Below are 19,240 nucleotides of genomic sequence, written 5' to 3'. Positions count from 1 at the left end.
TAAAAAAAAAAAAAGCTTTTCTCCACTGTGTATCTCTGCCACTTTACCACTCCATCTCTTTCCTTCATCATCCACTGAAACTCCTTAATTAAAGAAAATTTAAATTCTGATTCGTTTATCCAGTGGATTTTTTTTCCCCCTCTCATGGTCATCTTCATTAGCCCCTCCGTGGCCTTCACATTAAAATTTTTTCTTTTTCCATGACCTCCATATAATCATCTTGGTTTTCTTCTTACTCTTTCGACAAATGCTTTCCCTTTCGGCAAGTCTTCTTTCTTGGAGAGCTTGTCCATTTTCTCAAACTGGGTTTTCATTTTAGTGTTGATAAATTTAAAAATTATGTTTCTAACCCCAACCTTTCCTGAATTTTTTGGAAATCTCCTCTCATAGTCTTGCTTTTTTCCTAGGCCCATCTCACATGCAGTCAATTTCTTTTTCTCCCCTTAAGTTGTAGTCATTTATGTAAGAGAAAGATGATAGCTTACTTCATATTTGAACTATTGTAACCAACACATCTGCATGGGCCAGTTTATTATAGTAGATTTGACTTTTCTTGCACATTGAACACATGATAGAAGTGGGAGATACTCCCTAGATTTAAACTACTTGAATCCATCTTGCTTTGGAGCAGTATCTGTGAAACTTTCCTTTTCTTCGGTCATCTTTGAAAATGTGAGCGGACATTTAAAAGATGTTTTACCTGAGAAGATGAGAGCTGTTGAAATATTGAGTTGAATGTATATCTTCCTGTCTTTCTGGTAGTGCAGGGAATAGAAGAGCGGACAGGTGACTAGGGGAAGATGTCACATGCGTGAGTTAAAGAAGTAGTGACTTCTGCTTAATAGCAAGAGACGGGATTATAAAGCATTAACGTTGATTTTCCTGTGGCTGATTAAATGAGTTACACTTTTATATTCTTATCCTGTATGTGTAGCATTCCAGAATAAAACTCTCAGACTCTTAGATGTTTCAAAGTGGGGTAAGACATTCATTAAACTCTGGGTACCTCTCTGGGGAGTTGGAAAGGCCAGAATTAGGACCAGCAAGGAATATGAGAGGGAAACCTAGATCCAGGACCAAGAGTCAAGTTGATCTTAGGAACTAACAGGAGTGGGCAGGCCTAAGGACCGGCCAGATGCAAGATACGTAGAGGCTGGTGATAATATAACCAAGTCCAAGGTTCAGAAGCCCAGTGAGCAGTCGGGTCATTGAGCACACAGACAATGCAAATTAGAAAAGCAGGAGAGGCCAGAAACTGGGGCACACTGGATCATGAGGAAATCACAATAATTCTTCCTTGGTCTGGAGCTCAGTCCTACCAAGTGGACAACCCAAGAGCTCATAGATAGACTAAGTGAACCAGGTTCCCCCAAATAAAGTGGAGGTGAGCAAGGTCAAGAGAGAAGCTAGATCAGAAGATGACTATTGAAGAGGTCATGAAGGGCATGTAGAAACCTCTAGTGTGAATAATCCAGATTTAGAGAAAAGGGAATATACAAGGAGCTCAGAAGAACCACAGCAATCAGAAACCCCATCTTACCCTTTTTTGGCCAGGGGATGGAGAGTAGTGACTTCTATAAGACTCTGAATGGTTCTATATTGAATAAAAATTTTCTATACATATACCTTTTCATTCTTTCATATTTCACCAAATATTTATTGAGTTCCTAGTCAGAAAGCTAATAAAGTATTTGATCACTGGTCATTATTTACTGAAAATGCTGTATGTCCCCAGCACTGTTCAGATATACTCTTTACTGCTGATGTCTGTCATTTAGGGGTGAATTAATAGCCAGTGTAACTCCTGTAGGGCCAGAATAGGGAGTGTAATGCTATATCAGCATCCTGTTTATCTGCTCTCATCAGGGCAGTGTTCCAGATGATTGAGGTTTGAGATCAATTAAAGGTCACGTTATTTAAAATTATTTAACTCACTTTTGGATAGAGATTTTAAAAATAAGCTCTTATTGATAATAATATGTTATTTTAAATTTTATTTTGATATTGATAATATAAATCATCATTGTAGAAAACTGCAGAAACTATCATGACAAAACTAAAAGCACCTGTGATACCACTTCATAGAAATAACCACTGTTAACGTTTGGGTGTATTTCTTTATGATCTTCTCCTCCTCCCACCCCCTTATTTTAACAAAATTGCATTGGTATTGTATATAAAGTTTTGCGTCTTGATTATTTCACTTACCATTATTACATCGTGAACATTTTATCCAATCTTTAACTGTACTTTAATGACTGTGTAACTCTACTCAGGGCTGTACCACAATTTACTTAGACCTTCAACTGTTAGATTATTTACAACGTTTTTAACTATCGTAAAACAGTTTTCAGACAGCTATCTTTATGCATAATATTTGTTGGCATCTCTGATTAGCTCCTTTACGTAGATTCCTAGAAGTGTGATTATTAGTTAAAACATACCTGGCATACCTCTAGAAACAAGGGCCACTTGCAGTTTATGATTTCACTCAATTCTCAGATTAACTCCACAAATAGCAAAGTGGGGATGGAACATACAGTCGCTGACTAGGAGTAAACAGGGAATGTGATCTGGTGACTTGAGTGACCCAGAACTCTTGCTCTGTTCTTGGGTCTGCTATCTAGTCGGTTCCCTTGTTTGAGGGAAGAGGTTGAAATTACCAATAGACAGTATGTGTCATAGCCATAGGTGCTCTGTGCTTAATGGTCTAAGGACTCTTGTGTGTTTTTGTAGGTGTGAAGATGAAAAGAACTAGCACTACCTTTGTGTAATAGCTTATCAATGGAATAATATTAATTATTGCTACTTACGTGCTGTTGTTATTTTTTAAGTTCCATTTTTCTCTTAATGTTCCAAAATGCATTTAGCTTTCCAGATTCAGACTGCCTAAAAAGTTTTCAATATGTGTATCTAAAACATCTAAATTATATGTTTTTCTAAAAAAAAAAATTTCTATTTCTAAATTATTAGTTGCCAGGGGTTGGGAAGGAGGGAGGGAAATGGGTATGTCTATAAAAGGGCAACCTGAGGGATCATTGTTTTGATTTTTTTTTTTCTTTTGTAAGTTTTGATAGTGTGGTGTTTTTTGCTCAATGACAAACTTGAAATCAGGTTGATATTCGTAAGTAGTACATTTCATCCAGATAGTTTTTTCATTAAGCTTGTCTACCATGAACAGAAGGAACAAATGTTTCTTAAAATTTCACTATAACTAAGTTTTTTAAAATGTGAAATATTTTTATTTTTTCTCTCCCTTTCAGCCATGACGACTTTGAATTTATATCAGGAACACGAATGCGCAAACTTGCCCGAGAAGGCCAGAAACCTCCTGAAGGTTTCATGGCTCCCAAGGCCTGGACCGTGCTGATGGAATACTACAAATCCTTGGAGAAAGCTTAAGCTGTTAACCCAGTCATTTCACCTTTGACACCTCACTGAGTAACAAGAGGGGACCATGTAGTTACTGTTGGCATTTCTTTGTGGTGGTATCTGTATGGACATGCTTCCTAAAAACAGACCCTTTTCCTTAACTAGCATCAGTTTTGGTCTGCCTTATGAGTTCTGTTCTGAACTAGTGTAACACACTCATGGTTTTAATGTATCTTTTCCACTTATAGTTAAATATTCCTACAATACAGTCTTTTTGTATTTATGCTTCTGTCTCATGATTTTTTCAAGCTGTTATATCAGTTGTAACCAATAGTATACACATTGAATCTCACTTTTCATCTCTTGAAAAAAGAAAAAAAATCCACTAAACAATAAACTTGGCTAGACCTTGTTTTGGGAATTTTACAAGACATCTGTAGCATTTAGATTTTTTTTTTTACATTGAAAGTACAAACTGCTTTCTTCCTTCCTTCCTATCAGCTATTGATCTCTCAACTGTTATGATCTAAAGTATATTAATATCTATGTAAGCCCTGAATGAACTTTATTCAATAAAATTAAACTTTTTGGCTTCTTATTTATGTGACTTTTTAAAAATATTGTTTTGTTTACACATACTTTATCCTTCTTGTGAAGAAGTTTCTGATGGGGAAGGGAAAATACAGGCGTCTTTCATTACTGGAATCTATTGATGATAATAATTAGTTCCAAGCACTGTTTCATAGTGAATTTTTAAGTGGGAAAATAATAATGCATTCTCAGTCCATCCAAAAACTCAACCTGTTTCCCCAAATATCTCTCTGATATTCTTAAATACCTAAGATGGTGGTACTAGTAATAGAGACATGATAGAGGGAGGTTAGTTCATGGCGGGGGGTGGGCAGCATATCAAGTTTGCTTTTGTAGTATATCCTCAAGTAGAATATTCAAGAGGAGATGCTTACTTAGGGACTGGATATATAATTTTGGTTGAGATGCCAGCATTTTTGATTTGCAGTCGTATTTCCTACGATGAAATAATCTTGCATGATCTGGCCTTGAAAATTCAGCATTATAAAGAGATGGCAGATTATACACAGAGATAATGTATTGTCATTAAGGCAAATGGGAATAAAATACCACTAGGAAAAGAAATAGAAGGAAAAATGAAAACAAAGTAAAAACAGATCACTGAGGGAATCAATTAGTGAGAAAGTTGATAAATAGAAAAAAAATGGAGAATATGAGTAAATAGTTTCTAGTGGATGGATTTATTCACTAGTGGATACTGAATGAAAATATTCATTAGTGGACGATGTAAAAAGTATATGAATGCATATGTTGATAGGAAGAATTAGAGGTGATAGTTGATATGACTTTTTTGGCTCCACATTATCTAGATCTCTTTTAGGGAGATCTCCTTTATATAAATCTTGTATAAATCTTCAATTTTTATGTATATATAAAGGTTGAAGGATTGGAGATGGGCTCTCCAACCACAGACAGCTAAGGTGTGGCATAGCACTTCAGCTCAGCTAATTCAGAAACTCCAGCCTGAAGTGTTGAATGTGTAGGAATGATGCAAAGATGTAAGGACAGAATGCGTTGTGGTTTCATGGTGGCAGCGACAGAGTCAGGATTCTGGGGGCAGTGGTGGTGGTGCTCGTGGCAGTGGGGGTCTCCTGTGCAAAAGTAGTACCCTATCTTGAATATTCCAAGTGTGACCTTGGCTGAGTCCTCTGCCACTAACCTCCTTTTGTTCCTGACCATTTTCCAAGCCTCATTCTCTTGCATTTTCCATCAATTCTGTAAGAGACCCAACAGCCTCCCCATGTATTCCTTTGCTGCCTAAATTATTTAGAGTTTCTGTTGTTTGCCAAGAACCCTGATCGTAACAGGTGACGTGAAAAAATGTATACTTCACATTAAAATCTTGATACTGCTAAATTCAAGGTGATTTTTACTGTTAGCATATTTTATTTATTTATTTTAAAATTTATTTATTTATTTTTGGCTGTGTTGGGTCTTCGTTGCTGCGTGCGGGCTTTCTCTAGCTGTGGCGAGCGGGGGCTGCTCTTCGTGGTGGTGCGTGGGCTTCTCATTGCGGTGGCTTCTCTTGTTGTGGAGCACAGGCTCTAGGCACGTGGGCTTCAGTAGGTGTGGCACGTGGGCTCAGTAGTTGTGGCTCGCGGGCTCTAGAGCGCAGGCTCAGTAGTTGTGACGCACAGGCTTAGTTGCTCCGCGGCATGTGGGATCTTCCCGGACCGGGGGTCGAACCCGTGTACCCTGCATTGGCAGGCGGATTCTTAACCACTGTGCCACCAGGGAAGTCCCTGTTAGCATATTTTAAAAGTTTAAATATAGAGAAAACTTTTTAATACTTAGCACTCAGAAAACTTATCCTTTTAAAATTATAAAAATATACTCATAAAATCAAGCTGAGAACGTTTAGAACAGAAATCAACAGCATCAGGGTGAAATGTGGTCGAAAAAGGAGCTTTGTGTTCTGTCATGTAATTGTCCTTTCTGAGTTAGTCCCATAGTGCCCCTTGTTCTCAACCCACCAGAGAGGGACATGATGAAAACATGATTCTAAGCCCCTCTGCTCTTGGGATTGGCCACCCACTTATGTGTTTTAGAGAGATGGAGAATAAGATAAAAGTACCCAGTGATTTCTACCAGTCCACAGGTTGGTATGTGTGTCTTTAATCTACAAATAGGATATATGTAGAAATTTTTTCTTTCCCAGCTCATAAAAATGACCCCAAACCAACCTTTAAAACCTTCACCCCTTACACCAAACCTCTACTGCCAAGTGGTCTTGGAAATCTCAATGCCATTTTTATCTCTCCATCAGCTGGAAAAATGAATGGAAAAATAATTATTTTTTTAAAAAGGAGGAAAAGAAAGTGCAGAAATACAATGTTTTGGCAGAAATATAATGTTTTAAATCTGTCAATTCTATATTCCACTCTGATAATCAAGACCACATATTTGAGTTTCATTTCCATCCAAGAGGGGAACAATTATGTCCATATCTTGGGAGTTAGCATTTAAATACCTTATCAGGAAATTCAGAAGTCATGCTTCCCACATATGGTATATTTTTATTAGCACATAGGTATGCAGGGGTGAGTTGGCTCACAAAGTAAGGAAGTATTTGCCGACCGGGCTTTTATGTGTGGGCTGTATTTCTTGGCCTATAAGCCTCTTTGTATTTCTGCGGATTCCATTTCCTCCTCTACACAGTCTTGTCCTGAATATAATTATATATAAGTTGTGCAAAACACATTCTGCTCACCTAACTCTCGGTCAGTCTTTTCTGGACTAAGGTAAAAGCTGGCCTCCCTAAAGGTAAGTACGTGAGGACTATAATTGAGCCAGGGGTGTGTTGAGATTAGAACCTCATTTTCCTAACTTCCTGTTTCAACAGATCCTCAGGAAAATGGCACTAGATTTTAGGGCCTAGATTTGAAGAACTGAAATTAGAAACATGGAAAATCTCATCATGGACCTTTATTTCCCAGACCTGCACCAGCACTGAGCATCTATAATGATCTGCCTTTGTTAGGAAAAGAAATTATGGTTACCAAAGAGGAAGGGGGGGGAATAAATTGGGAATATATAAAATAGGTAAACAACAAGGACCTGTATAGCACAGGGAACTATATTCAGTATCTTATAATAATCTATAATGGAAAAGAATCTGAAAAATTGAAAAAAAACATACACAGGTATGTAAAACTGAATTACTTTGCTGTACACCTGAAAATTGTAAATCAACTATACTTCAATTTAAAAAAGGAAAAGAACAGGAAAACCTCTCCACTGAAATGAATTAGAACACCGACTCCCTCTATGCTTTTCTTCCAACTGCTCTGGCTTGTCCTCTTTGAAAAGTGTCTGTTCTCTCCGAGAGCATAACCACTTCTGTTGCCCAAGAGAAAGAAAGTATCTGTTAAAAGTAAGCTGGGGCCTTGCTGCACAATCAGGTCCTCAAGAAAAAAAGCCAAGTGAAGGAGAGACTGAGTTATGTCTGACCCATGACTGGTTCACCACCTGGCTGCCCAGAGCCTGCCCTGAATGACTTTGAACCTCAGTGTGTAGCTAGTGCTATTTTGTGTGATCTATATGTTGTACATAGGTGCAGTTATAGCAATATGACTTTTGATACGTTGTGGGCAATTCTAGTGGGCATTTGCAGCCATTAGAGAGTTTTGAGTAAAAAGTTAAAAGTTTATTTAGGAGACATTTAGGCTTAAACAGAAGCACAAGCGTAAAAGAGAAAGTATAGTTTTGTGGTTAAGAATTCAGGCTCTGAAGGCAAACTTGACCAATCCTTGTTGATTATGTGACCTTCAGCTTCATGAGGCCTTGATTTCCTTATCTGTGGACCAAAGGTTATAGTCAGGAATTATATGAGGTAATGCTTGTAAAGCACTGCTCCTTTATTATTATTATTTTATTTAAAGATGTAGTCTTTTGGCCAAGAAACAGTGATATCAATATTTATGAGACTATACCTTGTAATCTTTGCTTCATAAAACCATTCTGTAGCGCACTGAGCAAAGTGCCTAAATACAGGCATATGTTAGATACAAATCTAAAGGCAGACACAGTGTCCCTGTTTCAGCCATACTTTCCCCTCAATTTTTCCCTGCGTTCAACTTCTCCTGTGTTTTCTAGATTAAGAAAACTAGTACATTTTTGCAAAGAGAAAAAGCAGAAGAATATACACATTTGCCTAAAGCAAGCATAGACTAATCCTATGAAAAAATGATGGTACTTTGGGAAAGCATCATCGAGAGGAAGATCAAGATTAGAAAGGTAGTTTATTCTCAACATTAAGTTTACTGAAGAAGGCCTGCTTTAATTAATGTGGTCATTACCTATTTTAAAGCTGCATTTTACAAGTGTTAACACTTCATTTAAAAGTTCAGCTTGTTGACACCTCTGATCAAATCATAAAATCTTAAATATATTTAACTTTTAGAATTGAACTGTAAGTGGTGTTTCATGTACTAGAGAATTATTTATATCTTCTATGGATATAACAGGAATAAAGGTATTAGGAATATGAAATGCAAAATAGTATATGGTTTCCCAGAGTTTTCCACACAGGGATTTTTTTTTTCCTGTTCATATAGTCGAAAGATCTCATAGCTAAGAGTAGAATAATGAGTAAAGAATAGCACAAAATTTAAATTTATCTTGAATAAACATAAAATCATAATAATAGCTAACATTTGCTAAGTGCTTACTATTTTATTTGCCAGACACTGTGCTAAGTGCTTTACATGTATTATTTTGTTTAATGCTTATAAAATAACTGGCATAGTAAGAAATATTATTAAGAAAGGAGAAGAAAAATTTTTTTCAAAGAATTGCAATAAAAATTAACAGTATAATATAATTTTGTTAGAAGAGAAGTTAACATTAAAAGTTAACTTTGATAAAGAGGTCGAGTATAAGAGAAAAATGCAAAAACCAAAGTCACATAAATCTGCCAAAATCAAAATCTCTGTATTAACAGTCATTGACTACAAGTGAAAATGTCTGTTGCAGAGGTCATCAAAAGGACATGACTGCCGGTTGACCTGCGAACTGGATGCAGGCAATCAGAGATTCCTCATCCCTCTCCATCCTTGGAATGTACATTCCGCTCACCATTCCCACAGCCAGAGCCATTTCAAGGACGCAGCCTTGAGAGATAATGTGTTGTTGAGACCATCTGGATGGTACGCGGGGCTGAACCCTGTTAAGGCTGCTATACAAACTCTCAAGATTCTGACGGGTGGGTGCGGAGATGTACTCATTTTGCAGCCTTTGGAGACAAGCCTTGTAAGTTAAGTTCCTTTGCTTATTAAAACTGCCGCCAAGGCATCTGGAGTGGCTGCTTCTTTCTTCTCTCCCTGCCCTCTGTGTTCAGGAGCTGTTTTCAGATTTCACTGGGGAAATTCCTGAGTTTGTAAACCAACAATGTACCAACAATGACAGTCACACAACCTGTAAGATACTTAGGAACAAAATTAAGAAGAAAAGAAACGGTCTACTTGAGTAAAACTATAAAATTTTATGAAAAGACATAAAAGCAAGGTCTAAAAAAGTGGACCAGTATACCTTGGTCCCAGGTGAAAAGGCTTAATAGCATAAAAATGTCAGTCTTCCTAAAATTCATGATTTTGAGGCAACTAAAACCTCAATGAATTTTTTTAAGGGGGGGGAATTATAATAATTTTATCAATTCATTTGGAATAACAAGTACCAAAAAGGCAAGATAATTATATGACCCAAAGACTCAGGAAAAATAATAGTAGTTGTTTTTAAGCCGCTGAGTTTTGGGGTGCTTTGTTATACAGCAGTAACTAATTAATACAGGCATTACAGCTCATGTATCAATTGTACTCACCAGCTGATGATGGCTGGGGAAATTTGGGTTGTGGTAAAGGTAAAAAAAAAAGAAGGGAAACTGGAGTAGCACCTAGAAGCTTTATGATTAGAAGGATAAATGGTAGAATCAATTAAAATAGCAATGGCAAGGTAAAACAGAATTAGGCAACACTGTATATAAAAAAAAGTGTTGAGTTACAGAGCTATAAAATAGAATATATCCTGGATAAAATAAGAAGAAAACAGAGAAGCAGAGTTCTCTAGACCAGGAGTTGGCAAACGGTGATCTGGCTTGCTGTCCGTTTTTGTAAATAAAGTTGTGTTGGAACATAGCTACACACGTTTAAGTATTGTCTGAGGCTGCTTTGTGCTCCAGCAGCAGAGCTGAGTAGTTGAGACAGACACCCTATGGCCTGAAAAGCTAAAAATGCTTTTCATCTGGCCCTTCACAGGAAGAGTTTGCCGACCCCTGCTCTAGGCTGACAATTACTTCTACATACAGCAGGGTTCCTACTAAAAGAAGGGGACAGACTTGGGGAATGGAGCAATACACTCAATATTTAGTCTGTATAGCTCACCCTTCTATTCCCTTCTTCGGCTTGGGTGGGAGTGAGATGGCAACAGGGAAGAGACCCAGACCCTCAACAGGTTTAACCTGCAAAGTCAGAGAAATAAGAGTGGTACATAGGCTCAACTGCCTCCTATCATGGGAGTGAGATTGGATGCTTCTGATAGTAACATGTCCAAATAATTCAATTAAGTGTCAGACATGCAGTCTGACTCGATTTGGAGCTATGTTGATTGAACTGTTTACTGAATAAAACAGTGTTTATTTTATTTAATTTATTTATTTTTTCTTTTTAAAAATTTTTATTGGAGTATAGTTGCTTTACAATGTTGTGTTAGTTTCTACTGTACAGCAAAGTGAATCAGCTATACATATACGTATATCCCCTCTTTTTTTGGATTTCCTTCCCATTTAGGTCACCACAGACCACTGAGTAGAGTTCCCTGGGCTGTACAGTAGGTTCTCATTAGTTATTTATTTTATACCTAGTATCAATAGTGTATATATGTTTTTTTGCTTAAAACAACGCACATTTATTATCTTATAGTTTTGGAGGTTGGAAGTCAAAAATTAGTCTCAGTGGGCTAAAATCAAGGCATCCAGCAGAGCTGCATTTCTTCTGAAGACTTTAGGGGAGAATATGTTTCCTTGCTTTTTCCACCTTCTGGAGGCCACCGGCATTCCTCAGCTAGTGGCCTCCTCTTCCTTCTTCAAAGCCAGCGGTGTAGCATCTTCTGATCTCTCTCTCTCTTTGACTCTGATTCTCCTGCCTCCCTCTTATAGGAATCCTGTGATTACCAGAACAGAGTTTTTAGCATCATGTTGATCCAAAGGCATTTCTTCTTTCTTCTTCTTCTTTTTTTTTTTTTTAATTTTTTTGCCGCACCGCGCAGCATGCAGGGTCTTAGTTCCCCAACCAGAGATTGAACCCTCGCTCCCTGCAGTGGAAGTGCGGAGTCTTAACCACTGGACCGCCAGGGAAGTCCTCCAGCAGTTATTTCTTCTGGTGATGGGAACTAAAAATTTGTGAATCCAAATAGGCATATTTTTAAAATACATACAAGGCAAAGAATAAAAATAAATGCAAATTTTAATAAGCAGTGGTTCCAATAGTAGTTCTTTCACTTTTATACTTACAATGACTGTCCAGGCAATTACAGATTCACAATGATTGGTGACAGGAACATCAGGTTTATCAGCAGAAACACAAAATGTGTAGTGCTGACAGATCATCATGCATGTGTTCAGGGCATATAAGCTGAGGTTCCTATGAGAACATTCACCTTTGCATTTCCTGACTTCCATGTTTTAATTTGTATCCTGTGCATTGTATTAACATTTTTCTTTGTATTTAGTTTCCTTTTAAAAAACGAGAACAAAAGAAAAATTTTAATATCCCAATCTCTCAGGACAATCACCATATACCACATAACAGCTGCTTCGAGAGTCTTAGGTTTGGAACATTGGGAAGGGATTTGATTCCTTTTATTATATCTCTAATGGATTAAAAGTATTGTGCTCAAAGCTTACATAAAAATTTTTCCTTTACTGACAGTAATAAACAAAAGAGAACAAAGGACCTCAATCACGAAAAGAAAATGTAATACAGCTTAGAGAAAAACTTGGAAACTCAGTTTTCAGTGATTAAAATACATTAAATGGAAACTTTTAAAAGGCCGTCTTTTTAGAAAAGGGACTGAAGTGATGACATTGTCTACCGTGATAACTCTGAAAGAGAGCAGAGGTGATGTGGTGAAAGCAAGGGACTTTGGCGTATTATGTTAACTGGGATTTTTTTAAAATGTGAAAGTACTTGATCCAGACCTTTCCATATAGTAGGTATTCAACATATGTTTGCTTCCTCCCCTTTTGAAGTAGACACTACGTGTTTTCCAGACTCTCTCGTAACTATCATTGGTCATGGGACCAATTTGGGCCAAGAAGACGTAAGAGGAATTCTGGTAGGGTGGGGGCTTTGCTTTTCTTATAAAAGAGAGAGGACACAGCTAGCCACACGGTATTTCCTTCTTTCCTGTCTGGTAGGCAGACTTCAGAATGCTTCCTTGGCAAACTCGGTAACAAGATATGGTGCATGGTATTTAGCAATTTCTGCTGTATTTGAAAATAGTCTAAAGAAATGTTTTTCAAATTATGGTCTTAACCCATCTATTAAAGATACCTGGGTTGGTATCGCTGGGTGAAGCCAGGAATATACGTTTAAATATGTGCTTTGTGTCATTCTTATGCACCCTAAAGTATGATATCTGGTGGTGTAAAAGCTGAGGTAGATAGTTCTTTTGAATGGGTTTGTTTAAAAGTTATAACATGTTTTGATTTGCATATACATTCCAATTAAAGACTTTAATAAGCTTTGGTCTTGGCTATCAGCTCCAGAAAGTGAGGTTTATGGAGACATTATTGTTGAGAACCACTTAGTAAAGCCCTGGTCCTTTGAACATTTTGAGAAATATGTTGAGAATTTGCAACTAGAGACAGAGGTGGATCAAGGATGGTCCTCACCTGACTAGGGCTTTGATAAGTCTTTTTTCCTTTGCTGTAAGGTTAAAACCTACTTGCTCTCCCATAAATAATTCTCAGGGATTCCTGAAATACTAAGAGTCCATATAATCTTTTTAAGGAATATAACGAGACCACCGCTAACACAGAACATTAAAAAAAAATTTTTTTTTTTCGGATCCTAGATTACCTCTTCAGGTGATTGCAGTTTGCTTGGTTCAAGACTCCATCCAGGAAAGGCAGAGGAGGAATCAGAGAAATCAAATGCAGTAAAATGTTAACATGTAGAGACTCTGAGTATTTGGAAATTATTTGGACAACTTTTCTGTACACCCAGAATAATTTTTAAAAAATTTTTATTGGAGTATAGTTGCTTTAAAATATTGTGTTAGTTTATACTGTACAGCAAAGTGAATCAGCTATAAGTATACATATATCCCCTCTTTTTTGGATTTCCTTCCCATTTAGGTCACCACAGAGCATTGAGTAGAGTTCCCTGTGCTATACAGTAGGTTCTCATTAGTTATCTGTTTTATATATAGTAGTGTATATGTGTTAATCCCAATCTCCCAATTCATCTCAGCTCCCCTTCCCCCTTGGTATCCATACATTTGTTCTCTACTTCTGCTTTGTAAATAAGATCGCCTATGCCAATATTTTTTAGGTTCCACATATATGCGTTAAAATATGATATTTGTTTTTCTCTTTCTGACTTACTTCACTCTGCATGACAGTCTCTAGGTCCATCCATGTTTCTACAAATGACCCAATTTCGTTCCTTTTAATGGCTAATATTCCATTGTATATATGTACCACATCTTCTTTATCCATTCCTCTGTTGATGGACATTTAGGTTGCTTCAAAATTAAATTTTTTTTAAAAATTTATTTATTTATTTATTTATGGCTGCGTTGGGTCTTCGTTTCTGTGCGAGGGCTTTCTCTAGTTGTGGCAAGCGGGGGCCACTCTTCATCGCGGTGCGCGGGCCTCTCACTGTCACGGCCTCTCTTGTTGTGGAGCACAGGCTCCAGACGCGCAGGCTCAGTTATTGTGGCTCACGGGCCCAGTTGCTCCGCGGCATGTGGGATCTTCCCAGACCAGGGCTCGAACCCGTGTGCCCTGCATTGGCAGGCAGATTCTCAACCACTGCACCACCAGGGAAGCCCCAAAATTATTTCTTTTAAAAAAGTTAATGGAGAAAAAAACAAAAAATGAAAAAACACACGCACAAAAAAACAAGACTCCATCCAGGAAATGACAAAATACTCTCTAAAAAAAAAAAATACTCTCTAGATAGCCCAGGGTCCTTACTTGAAAACCTTATAATCAATTAAATGGAATTTTAACTTTTTAAAAAAGATTTATTTATTTATTTAATTTATTTTTGGCTGCGTCAGGTCTTAGTTGTGGCACGCTGGATCTTTGTTGAGGTATGCGGGATCTATCGTCGCGGTGCATGGGCTCTTCATTGTGGGGTGCGGGCTTCTCTCTAGTTGTGACATGCAGGTTCTCTCTTTCCCAGTTGTGGAGCGCAGGCTCCAGGGAGCGTAGGCTCTGTAGTTTGCAGCACGTGGGCTCCAGTTGAGGTGTGCGAGCTCAGTAGTTGTGGTGTGTGGGCTTAGTTGCCCCATGGCATGTGCGATCTTAGTTCCCTGACCAGGGATGGAACCTGGGTCCCCTGCATTATAAGGAGGATTCTTTACCACTGGACCACCAAGGAAGTCCCGGATTTTAACTTTCAAGAAGGAAAGGTTAACAGGCATACGAAGTACCTATAGACATCTCCAGATTCCTCCAAATCAATCCTGCTTTAGAAAACCCTCCAACACTAGGGAAATAAGCAGATGTAGCCCCACATGGTGTAAGGCTTCCCACTGCCCTTTCAGTTGAGGTTCCGGGAACTCAGTACAGGCATTTTTCTCTTCAGGACCAAGCTAGTCTCCCAGTCTCTCAGCATTTCCACCTCCCTTTCTTCATGACAATCCTACCACACTGGAAAGGTTTTTAATATGAAAAGAAAGAACACTTCAGTCTCAGAAAAATGCTTAGCACCGAAGTCCTCTAGGCAAGCTCTTTAATGTTTACAGTTTTTGGTTTTTTTTTTTAAAGTTTTCTTAATGCTCTGAGGAACACAAGGCAACTCTCTCACACCTCACTCGGTCTGGGCATCCCCTTCCCATGAGAGACATCTCACTACTGCTTCAGCTGCCAAGAGTCACTTGTGGAAGATTCCCACCCTCCAGTCCTGAAGTAAGCCACAGGACAGGCTTATGAAAGGACTTATTATGAGACATGATTATAGGAGATTCCTACAATGTGTCTAAGCAAGTGACTTTTTATGATAACCAGGGCTTCCAGTTCCAGGAACTTACTTAAAAATGAAATCAATTGAAAAGTGTTAGAGAAAATCTTGTCAAAAAAAAAAAAAGAATAAAATATAACCAGTGGAAAAATATGAAAATGGGAAATTTTTCAGCTATACTAGATTTTTTAAATTGCTTCCTGAAGTTTTTTTTTGTTTTATTTTGTTTTTGGCCGTGCCTCGCAGCACGTGGGATCTCAGTCCCCCAACCAGGGATGGAATACGTGCCCCCTTGAGTGGAAGTGTGGAGTCCTAACCACTGAACCGCCAAGGAAGTCCCTAGGATTTTCTTTTTTAAAAAGTTGTTCCTTCTAGTTTTATTGAGATATAGTTGACATACTGCACTGTGTAAGTTTAAGGTGTACAACATAATGATTTGACTTACATACATTATGAAATGATTACCACAATTTAGTGAACATTATCATCTCATATAGATACAAAATTAAAAAAATAGAAAAAAAATTATTTTTTCTTGTGATGTGAACTCTTAGGATTTACTCTTAACAACTTTCGTATATAACATACAACAGTGTTAATTGTATTTATCATGTTGTATATTATATCTCCAGTACTTATTTTATCTTATAACTGGAAGTTTGTACCTTTTGACCACCTTCATCCAGTTCCCACTCCCCTTATTCCCTGCCTCTGGGAACTATAAATCTGATCTCTTTTTCTATGAATTTGTTTTTTAAGTATAATTGCCCTACAACACTGTGTTAGTCCCTGTTACACAACATAGTAATTCGATATTTCTATACATTTCAAAATGATCACCACCATAAGTCTAGTTTCCATCTGCCACCATACAAAGGTACTACATAATTACTAACAATATTCCCACACTGTACATTTCATACCCCTGATTAGATTTCTTATGAATGCAAATTCAAACAAGCTAAAGCGTCTTGTTTTATCCCGGCTAGGAGGCACTGAAATGAGGCGTAAGGTGTGAGGGCCTGGGGGAATTTTGACGACTCCAAACCACGTAACTAGGCCCCTGAATGTTCAGGAGAGCATCACTCCGCCCGACCTCTGGCATTTGGAGGGTTACTGATGTGCTTAATGAGAAGAATTTCATGCGTGTGGAGCGGCGAAGCTGATTGCAGTAAGAATGAAGCATTTCCGTTGAACCCAACAGGATCAGCCACTGTAGGTTTTTACCCAGGAGTTTGACATGAGGCAAGCAGGGTTTCAAGTTTCAAGTAGATAACTCTGGCCACAGCGTGCTGAGTGGAGAGGAGGAACTGCAGAGGGATCAGTTAAAAGGGCTGTGTCTTTTTCAGACAAGGGGCTAGGAGGGCCTGTGTTGTAAGAAACAGTGGAGAAGAGAGGACGACTTTACATCTTCCCAAATAACTCCTGGGCCTTGCAGCTCTGTCTGACCTGTTCTTTGGTGGCCACGTATGCTTTAACATCATTTGTTCACTCACAGGTGAGCTTTTGACCATATGCATTCAAATTTATTCCTGTTGTGGCAGCTGCAAATACCAGATGTGTCTGCTTTTAGGTTCTGTGCCTCAGGAAAACCTCTAGTGGCCTCTCCCTCTTCTCTGGTGGCCCTCCCTCTAATCGCTCCAGCAATATTGTCATGTTACAGGATACTCCCTGTATATACTAAGACCACCTGTGATGATGCGACCTTACCATTGAGTTTCTAGATTGTTTCTTGGAAAAATGCAGGTGTCTTTTCCTAACTGGAGTTTCAGGATGTAGGAGAAAGAGCCCTGGGACTTCTCTGGTGGTCCAGTGGTAAAGAATCCGCCTTCCAATGCAGGGGACATGGGTTCGATCCCTGCTTGGGGAACTAAGATCCCATATGCTAAGGGGAAACTAAGCCCGCACGCCACAACTACAGAGCCCGTGTGCCACAAATTCAGAGCCCATGTGCCTCAACTAGAGAGCCCTTGTGCCGCAGCTACAGAGCCCACGTGCTCTGGAGCCTGCACTCCACAACTAGAGAGAAGACCACACGCTGCAACAAAGAGCCCGCACACCACAACGAAAGATCCCACATGCCTCAACAAAGATTCTGCATGCCACAACTAAGGGCTGACCCAGCCATAAAAAAAAAAAAAGAAAGAGCCCTGAGGAAATAATCCTAATAGATAATATTTGCTGTGGGTTACCATGTGCCAGGCATTGGGCAAAGGGCTTTACATACATTAACTCTTCTAATCTTCACAACCTTATGGTATAAAGTAATACCTTTGTCCCTGTTTCACAGATGCAAAAACTGAACGTTAAGTCTCAAGGTCACATGCTAACAAGAGGTAGAGTTGGGGACAAGAACCAAAGTGTGATTGATTCCAGAGCCTGACTTGGTGTGAGACAGGGTTTTCGTTGAGGGATTTGGCATTGTCCAGAAATGCAAATTAGCCCTTTGGGAGGAGTAGGTACTTAAAGAGGACGATATAATAATGAGTCAAGGATAATAAACAGTTGAACATCTACTGTGACCCAGGTTCTGTGTTGAATGTTTATACAACTTATCTCATTTAATTTTTACAAAAGACTAAAGAGCTAGGTAAAATTCCCATTTTACAACTAGGTAAACTGAGGCTCAGAGAGGTTAGGGGAATTAAGATCACAAATCTAGTAAAATGCAAAGTTGGGACTAGAGTCAAATCCAGGAATTCTGCAAAGGTGACACACATTTTAGACTATGAGTGAACACTAGTTCTTATGTATTTTCTGATTCTTATAATATGCTTAGAGTTGAGGCTGCTTCATAACCAAGTCTCACAGGGTTTCTGAAGTGTTATCTGAAGATTTCCTGAGTCAGAATTGCTTCTGATGCTTGATAAAAATATAGACCTCTGGACCCAATAAATCAGAATCTCTGGGGAAAGGGGCTCAAGGATCTGTATTTCTAAGAAGCCCCTGCTTGATCACCTGGTGGCTGAATTTCAAGAGTAAGAGTAGGAGCCTGAGATGCCTAGAGGCCCAGATTTGAAACTTGCATCCTGGTGTTCCTGCCACATTCCACTGGCCGAAACAAGTCGCAGGGTTGCCCAGATTCAAAGGGAGGGGAAATAGTCTATCTCTTGATGGAAGAAGCTGCAAAGTCAAATTGCAAGGTCACATTGCAAAGGATAGAAGGAGGGAGATAGTATTTTGTGGTCACTTTAGTACTTTGTTACCAATGGGAATCCCACCAAGCAGCGGGCTTGACAACATCGCTCACTCTTTCACTTACTACAATCCTATCCTGAAGTATTGCCTTTTCCCCGATACAGAAGGTACTGATGCACTTAGTTTTACAGAAACAAAATAAAACAGTGGATTTTGTAATGAGATGGGAAGAGACTGTGGAAATCTTCTGTACTATAACAGTTTCACCACATTTCTCATGGCAAAGTACTAAAGAGTTGTTTAACTTAAAAATGTATTTTGCCGTTTTTAAACAAAAAGACAAGTGTTCCAAATTTGGTATCTTCTTCTCTGATGACAAGTGGCTGTCAGTAGTATGCTACACAGTAGACATTTTTTGAAAATATAAACACAATCTATCCCGCAAGTTTAAAGTGATGCTTTAACAATGAAAGAGAAAGTAATTGCTTTTCAAAAGAAACTCCTGCTATGAACAAAGCATTTTGAAACTGGATGTTTGGAAATGTTCCATTGTTATTTTATTGTCAAAAACAGCATAAATGTGTCACGTACAAATTTTCTCATATCTAAACTGATAAAAAACATCCTTCAAATCGAGAGTTTTAGTGAGTTTTGAAACTATTTGATAATAATTTAAAAATTTAATACTTTCTGATTCATTTACAAGAAAACAGATGTATCAGAAAAAATGAAAAAATACCACTAGTAGTGGTATTTTAACAGAAAAATATTGAAAATTGGTAGATGAAATTGAAAACTAAACTCCAGGATTTACAACCAATGATACAGTTTTTCCCATGTGGCTCTCAATATCGGTGCAAGGAACTTTTTGCAGATGACAGCCATTAAAACTCAGTGACATCGCAAAATGTTGAATTAAGGTTTATACATATAACAAAGTATTGTTACCGACC

General features: G+C 38.3%; 1 protein-coding gene across 4 annotated transcripts in view; it reads left to right on the top strand.

The window, feature by feature from the left end:
• PAPSS1 (3'-phosphoadenosine 5'-phosphosulfate synthase 1) overlaps positions 1-3,970 on the top strand; it is a 104,217-nt gene extending 100,247 nt beyond the window's left edge. For all 4 annotated transcript variants that reach the window (XM_082462834.1, XM_082462835.1, XM_082462836.1 and 1 more), the window contains one exon: positions 3,264-3,970. In XM_082462834.1, coding sequence (XP_082318960.1) covers positions 3,264-3,402 — 139 coding nt within the window. In that variant the 3' untranslated portion in view covers positions 3,403-3,970. The remainder of the gene's footprint in view (positions 1-3,263) is intronic.
• Positions 3,971-19,240: the final 15,270 nt, after the last annotated feature.

This window comes from Balaenoptera physalus, assembly GCF_965194825.1.
Source record: "Balaenoptera physalus genome assembly, chromosome: 5".
Taxonomy (NCBI): Eukaryota; Metazoa; Chordata; class Mammalia; order Artiodactyla; family Balaenopteridae; genus Balaenoptera; species Balaenoptera physalus.
The sequence above is the reverse complement of the archived record's forward strand: the minus strand, read 5'-3'. Positions and strand labels throughout refer to the sequence as shown.